Source organism: Anarrhichthys ocellatus, unplaced genomic scaffold (assembly GCF_004355925.1).
Source record: "Anarrhichthys ocellatus isolate YVR2014 unplaced genomic scaffold, GSC_Weel_1.0 scaffold12, whole genome shotgun sequence".
Classification (NCBI taxonomy): domain Eukaryota; kingdom Metazoa; phylum Chordata; class Actinopteri; order Perciformes; family Anarhichadidae; genus Anarrhichthys; species Anarrhichthys ocellatus.
The window spans coordinates 7,039,039-7,045,990 of NW_022280042.1; the positions used below are offsets into that span (position 1 = coordinate 7,039,039).

General features: G+C 44.7%; 2 protein-coding genes across 4 annotated transcripts in view; one reads left to right on the plus strand and one right to left on the minus strand.

Moving 5' to 3' along the window:
* The window catches only part of LOC116385991 (histone demethylase UTY-like), a 16,890-nt gene extending 13,381 nt beyond the window's left edge, over window positions 1-3,509 (minus strand). For both annotated transcript variants that reach the window (XM_031851891.1, XM_031851890.1), the window contains exons 1-3: window positions 3,001-3,509; window positions 2,796-2,859; window positions 84-192 (exon numbers count right to left, since the gene is read on the minus strand). In XM_031851891.1, coding sequence (XP_031707751.1) covers window positions 84-192; window positions 2,796-2,859; window positions 3,001-3,176 — 349 coding nt within the window. In that variant the 5' untranslated portion in view covers window positions 3,177-3,509. The remainder of the gene's footprint in view (window positions 1-83; window positions 193-2,795; window positions 2,860-3,000) is intronic.
* Window positions 3,131-6,795, plus strand: LOC116385992 (FUN14 domain-containing protein 1). Of its 2 annotated transcripts, none has more exons than XM_031851893.1 (5): window positions 3,131-4,119; window positions 4,413-4,578; window positions 4,692-4,767; window positions 5,002-5,136; window positions 5,515-6,795. In XM_031851893.1, exons 1-5 carry the CDS (start codon window positions 4,095-4,097, stop codon window positions 5,590-5,592), a joined length of 480 nt encoding a protein of 159 aa, XP_031707753.1. In that variant the 5' UTR covers window positions 3,131-4,094; the 3' UTR covers window positions 5,593-6,795. The 2 variants fall into 2 exon arrangements, with proteins under 2 accessions (XP_031707753.1, XP_031707754.1); XM_031851894.1 differs by having other exon boundaries at window positions 3,133-4,119; window positions 5,002-5,130.
* The last annotated feature ends 157 nt before the right edge of the window (window positions 6,796-6,952 follow it).

A 6,952-nucleotide genomic window follows, 5' to 3' on the forward strand; every position in this document is an offset into this window, starting at 1 on the left:
GTGTGTGTGTGTGTGTGTGTGTGTGTGTGTGTGTGTGTGTGTGTGTGTGCGCGCGCGCGCGCGCGCGGGCGGGGATTACTCACCTTTCGGGTAATCCTCCAGGAGGAGGTTGAAGTGGCCGAGCTGGCAGAATAACTCCGGCTCCACTTTGCCCTCGGCCTTCAGGATGAGCGAATCGTAGCAGCGAACGGCCTGCGGGGAGAACACACACACACACGCACACACAAAAAGTGTCTCTCAACTGTGTGCGTGCACTATACATGTCTGTACTATGTTAAGAACAGAAACATGAGAAGGAAGGGGGCGGGACTAGTGAGAGAAAATCACTCAGAACTTTTGAAAGTCACAGCATGGCTAACGTCAGCTCCCTAATTCTGGCCGCGTGGACTCACATTATTTTCAGCAGATAAACATCAGCCTCAGACTAACTAACTGGAATGAGCTTTACTGCAGATAAGGACTTGTGCTTAAGGCATTTATTTCCCCCCAAAACCTCCATGAAAGATCTTTCTGCCCTGATAAATACAAAAAAAGTCACTGCTGCATCTTCACTCTAAGATCTTAAGTAAGATAAAGGGCCATTCCGATGTTTTAAAAGAGCAGCAACACCAACAGACACAGTTGAGTAGAGGAGCAGCTGTATTTCAGCCGACACTGGTCCCTTAAAAGGTATCCGTTAAAAGAGAACCAGTCGAGTTGCAGAAAGAAATAAAGCACATGTTGTCCAGGTCACCTCCAAAACAAACTTGAGAAGGAGCGACTCTGCTACTTAAGTTTCTCTGGAGCCACACTGAGATCACACCAAAGGTGGACTCGGCTGGTCAATGTGCTGCAAATCAAAGCCAAAGAGAGTCCTAATACCCAAAATGCATCTCTCTTGGCCGCCCTAACCCGGACGAAACACATACAAACACAGGAAGAACATGCAAACTTCACCGAAACCGCACCCGTCGTCCCAACGCGACCATTAAACTCAAACTCTTCTTGCTGCAGAAAGCGTAAAAAAAATAAATAATGGATGGACAGATATTCTCACGCGTAGAAAACGAAAATAAGAGCACAGTCGCATTCGAAGCTCATCTCCCGTCTAGTTATCTCAAGTTTACGTCGCTGCCACCTCGTTACTGGTGGCGAAACGGTGACCCAGTTCTGTCACAAACATTGAACACACAGTTATCTGCATGCAGATAAAGCAGCAGCGCAGCAACGGGGCCACAAGTGCCTAACAATCAAACTAACAATCTGCGAGCAGAAACCTTGTATGGAATCTTACCACACGCCTATATGGATGGCAAAGTAAAGCCCATCATTCTGTTTCTAAGACACCAATGGTGTCTTTGCCTATTGGGGGGGCAATCAGCAATTTCCATAAAGTGTCATTCTGTGCTCTGGATCATTTGATGGGTCGGTATCACAATCAAGACTCCTATCCCTGACACATGAAGCTGTGAGTCAGGTGGACAAGGCAAGTGCCAAGTATGGAGCACGATCTGTCTTTCTGCCACCAGAACCACCGCTGTCAACGGGCCACAAACGCGTCGAGCAAGGCACAGAATAACCCACATGTGCCGCAAAACATGCACAACATAGGGACTGTACAGTTCAAATCCAGCCTGATTGCATTGATTGTGTTGCACACTGTCAAAATCCTAGTTTCTGCTGCTTCTGCGCAGCTGGATGAGTAGTCACACTTCCTATGTATCCCACACCACATAGCGAGCAGATGCCCTCTCAAGATGACGAGCTGTCAACACCATCTTCTCCAACACCATCCACTTGTTCAAGATACATTCACAAGATAGGTGGAGAGGGTGTGTGCGTTTGCTCAGACTGAGTCTGTCTACAATGTAGCTTGGCAGCCCGAGAGCACATGCAGAGCCGAAACATGGTGGTGGTGGGGGGGGGCAATGAAAGGTGTAAACAAAGGACGCCTACACCACTTAGGTCAGCGAGGGGAACACGTCTCTACGAGGAGCAAAGACCCGAGAAGACAGTCAAGACACACGCGACCGATTCGGAGCCATATATTCAAATCAAACGCGTTATATAGCTATCGGTGTCACTCCGCCATGTCCCGCCATCTTGGACAGGCAGCCTGCCATTACAACGTTACTTGTTACTTGTCAACTCCGAACAGAAAGGGCCAGAATACGTTTGGTGGAGCAGTGCAATGTCAGGAAACCACCCAACATAGCGTGTCCAAGGCATATGCTAAGCTGTATTTGGTGCACCCTGAAGGAGGCTACAACGTCACTTCCACCAACAGTATAGCAGTTTGTAGTCAGATAAACCTACATACGAGTTATTAGCGGCGCTGTAATGTGTGCAACGAGATAACTTTTCTCATTTAACAGCAATGTTTCCATGTGCTGCACAAAAACCGTAACGACGTTCTGGTCGCTGGTGGTACAATTTGCAAAGTACACAAGGATATAACGCTGCAGGGGGATAACGTTAGCTATGCAAGCTAACGGCGAAGGGCGGTTGCCCAACAAACATTGACATATGTTAACGCTAACAAGCCAATTATGTCAAGAGAGTCGTGGATACTTGGCTAAGTGTGCCGCAGGTGCAGAGTCGCTGTGCGTCGGATGAGAGGAACTAACTAGCAGAGCTAGCTGAGTGGCTAACAGAGGGGCTGCGGCTAGCTGGCCTTGGTCTCCTTGTCTCCTTTGCGAGTGGGCCACTTTGCATTCAGTTACATTCGTTGAGGGCAAATGCATTGACTAGTTGTGAGGTTGTGGAGTAAATCCCGGGCATCAATTGTAAAAACACATCCAGTTTAGATTTGCTACCTTCATCAACAGGGCCTTCGTTCTGGCGCCATCTTCATGAAGCTTCTGAAATCCAAACAGTGAGCTGCAGAGCAAGAAGACAACATAGGCGGCTCAGAATCACTCGGAGAGCGGCTCGAGACACATTGTCGACATGCAAAAGGACAGAAAACAATTAATTTTCAACGTGTGCGTCTGAGTGAGTGCACGGGGCTACTATTCCGACCTGTCGATCGCGGCCAAAGTGTCCCTCTCCTGGGCTGTCAGTGTCGGAAAGTCCTCCTCGGTTTCACTCGCTTTTCCCGCCGCCATTTTCTTTCCCTCATCACCACTAGAAGAACAAGCCGAGCCGAGACTCCGAGCAGCAGCAGCGACGGCGAGAGACACACCGCACGATTGCATGGAAAAAAATCGCGGACGCGGAGGACAAAACGGGTTTGCTCCGCCGAAAATCAAAGACGAAAAACTGAGGAAAACAAAACGATCAAAAACTTTTTCCCAGGATGAAACGATGCGATTCGATATAGTAAATCCTTTCGGGGTTGGACAGAAGCGCTCTCCTCAAACGTCACATTTTTCATCACAAAGTGATATTGTTGCGCTATTCTGAAATACGAATAACTTGAGTACAGGAATCCAAGATGTGAGAATTTGACAGTAAAAATGCGTTTTCGGCCGCGAAGATAAAAGTTGTTATAATTGTGTCACCCAAGCGAACCCACGCGCCGCTCTAGCCACGCCCTCTCTCCCCTCTTCCGCCAATAGGAGCGTCCGCATCCCGCCATATGACTTCCCTGCTATATATCGTTCTTTAATCTTAAATAAATATTCTTTAATAACGTGATTATTCTGGAATTTTCTATTCACCATAAGTAATAAAATAAAATAAAAAAATATTATTTCAAATAAAAAAATAATTAAATTCCAAAAAATAAGAATTTTAACGTTCTTTAATCTTAAATATTCGTTTTCCCTCGTGCAAACCACTCGTCTTTAATACTATGATTATTCTGGAAACATTTTAAAATAATGTATTATCTGAACATGTGTCACCCATGTGCAATAAAGTGAAATCTTACTTTTCCTGAGAAATGTAATAATTTCCACTTGATAAAATATAATCTTCTATTCAGTAATATGCATTGACACTTGGTTGTTTGAAAGTTGCAGATTATTTTATTTTTTTAACAATAACGCTGCTAAATTGCACGAGCCTAATCGAGCGAGATCACAACGTTCTAACATGAAGTGGCAGAGCGTCATGGTGTGGGCGTGGTTTAGTATTGTCAACATCCTAGTGACATAACCAGTTTTTCCAAAATGGCGACGGCGGATCACAGAGAAGGTTGGTGATTTTGTTTGTTGTGCATACGGGCCTCATTACCCCAATAAACAGTTGAAATTATAATTGTTTTCCCTCCAGCAATAATGGAATTAGTATCCTTCTTGTAACAGTATATATAAATAGTAACCTATAACAGTCAGTGTGCAGGATATCGAATAGGTAGCAATTTGACGCTAGCCGGCTAATTATAGCTTCCCAAGTCATACATACAATAAACAAGCAGCTGAGCTCTTATTCTGAAGGGCGACACAAAGTATTGCGATTGATGACTTCATACGTTTTGTTGCTTGCAGGACAGGATGACCCGGAGAGTGAAGAGGAGGTCTACGAGGTCGTGGACCTGACAGAATATGCCCGGAGGCACCAGTGGTGGAGTCGGGTGTTTGGGAGCAACTCGGGCCCGATTGCTGAGAAGTACTCTGTGGCCACTCAGATCGCGATGGGAGGGGTGACTGGATGGTAAGCCATGTGGATGTGTCTGTAAAAGTACACACACCTGTCTGAATTAATTCAATAAGGCTTGAGGATCTATTATTGATTGATTGATATGTGTTCCTCTCAACCACATACAGGTGTGCTGGTTACCTCTTCCAGAGAGTTGGGAAGATCGCTGCCACCGCTGTTGGAGGAGGGTTCCTTCTTTTACAGGCAAGCGTACCAAAATAATGTTTTGAATCTTTTTGAATATGACTGACCATGCCAGCTGCACAGCATGACGCTCAGCTGGTCTCCTCTCTACAGCAGAAAGACCAGCATTGTGTGTTAGCTGGCTCGAGAGGAACGCGGGCCATCTGGACGCTGGACTCTGTGCTGCGATGCTGTCAGTGTGTTAATCAGGTTACCATTTTACAAGTAGATGATCATTTTGTTCCCCGCCCACAGATCGCCAATCACAGCGGCTACGTGCAGGTGGACTGGAAGAAGGTGGAGAAGGATGTGAACAAAGCAAAGAAGCACCTGAAGAAGAAGGCAAACAAAGCAGTCCCTGAAATAAACACATTCATTGAGGAGGTAAAGGTACCTGTAACCAAGCTTGCTCTTTTTTTCACCCTGTCTTTTAATTGACTGTCATTTACTTTTGTTGTATTAGAAAAAAAATCACCCGTAACATGTAATTATTGACAACTAAATGTTTGTTTTAGATGTCCTGGTTGTGGTGGGGGAGGTTTATTTCTTTATCTGCAAACCAGCAGTGCCCTCTAGTGTACAGCCGACCACACTGCACCCACTAGACACATTAACAATACATTTTAATACCCGTATGTATGTTTTATGATGTATCCATTCTAAGTATATATAAGATGGTCTTAAACATGTATTGCAGTAGATTAATTAAACTGGTTAATACAGTATGATGCTTCTAATCTCTTATGGACTCACTCTCTGCCCCCCCAGGCCACAGACTTTATAAAGAGGAACATCGTCTTGTCCAGCGGGTTCGTCGGCGGCTTCTTTCTGGGTCTGGCCTCCTAATGCCGCTGCACGCGCCGCAGCCTCCACTTACTGTGAATCACACCACTACATCGGTCACTTTCCTCCCCCGCTGTTTACCTCTCGGGGGGGGGGGGGGGGCGGCCCCCCATGTGTGCATCCGTTCACCTTTTTAACAACAAAATGAAAGCATGATCTGTTGTATTAACGGTATAACATTGTTCTACTCCCCCTGTTTCAAATCAGTCATAGCTAATGAGTTCCCTTTTGAAAGACTGACACATTCTGGAGTGTGTGTGTCTGGGTTGATCATGCTGTGACTTTGTTCCGTGGGACCCGTAACGGATCCTTGCCAGGCTGCTGAATATGTCACGCTGCCACAAACGAGCACAGAGTCCTCGTTGCTTTTGATCGGAGTTTGTCCGTCCGCTCGTGTTTCTGCCTGGTGGACGCTGATCTCCAATAGTTGGCATGCGTGGGCGCCATTGTAAATACGTAGCCAACCCCCCTTTTTCAGAGGTGTAAAGACCCACACACGGGTAAATATTATATAAACATGGAAGGCAGCAGAGTGGGAAGTTAACACCATCCCCCAGTCTAATAGCTGTGAAGTTGATGTGCCTATTGAAGCATGTAAGCAAACACAATTCAGTTTTTAAAGTTGGCTGGGGGGTTATTTTTCCACCCTGAGCAGGAGTTATTAATATATAATAACACATATGAGCATAAATCACAACTAAAGGTTACATCTGTGAATGTGCTCTCTCTCTCTTAATATTAAATACAGACCCTTTATTCCCATAATCCTCAGCTCCACGCTGCCTTTTTAATGACAGGAGCATCTGCTGCACCCTAATTACCACAATAGCAAGCCCGACACCAGTCCCGTCATTAAAGAGCATAATGGAGCAGCGGTCGGGACTAATACGCCCGTTGCTATTGTGCATTTAGAGATGCTGCAGAGTCGTGCGTGTTCACATCTAGGTAGGACAGCCACACATTAGAGTCCACTTAATTTGATCACGAGTTGCTGATGAGTTGTTTTTTTTGCCTTTTTCTACCAGTGCAATATACGGTGTTACATACAGATTTTATTTTTTTTTTTAAAGAGCTTGTGTTTCCAACTGCCATTTTGTATGCTCATACTCCCTCATTGTTTATTTGATGTTATTTTGTTATCGCAGCTGTATGAATTTGGTTGTGCGTGTATCTTTCAAAATAAAGATTTTGTTTTCATCTAGAAAAGGTGTTTTTTTGGGGGGGGGGTTATATATATATATATATGTATGTGTATATGTGTATGTATATATGTATATATATATATGTGTATGTATATATGTATATATATATATGTGTATGTATATATGTATATATATATATGTGTATGTATATATGTATATAT

What these genes read in the sequence shown, in the direction of transcription:
- LOC116385992 (XM_031851893.1), top strand. Translation starts at nt 4,095, where the DNA reads ATGGCGACGGCGGATCACAGAGAAG. An exon ending in ATGGGAGGGGTGACTGGATG is followed by an intron (nt 4,579 to 4,691) that starts GTAAGCCATGTG and finishes AACCACATACAG; the next exon opens with GTGTGCTGGTTACCTCTTCC. An exon ending in GAGGGTTCCTTCTTTTACAG is followed by an intron (nt 4,768 to 5,001) that starts GCAAGCGTACCA and finishes CCCCGCCCACAG; the next exon opens with ATCGCCAATCACAGCGGCTA.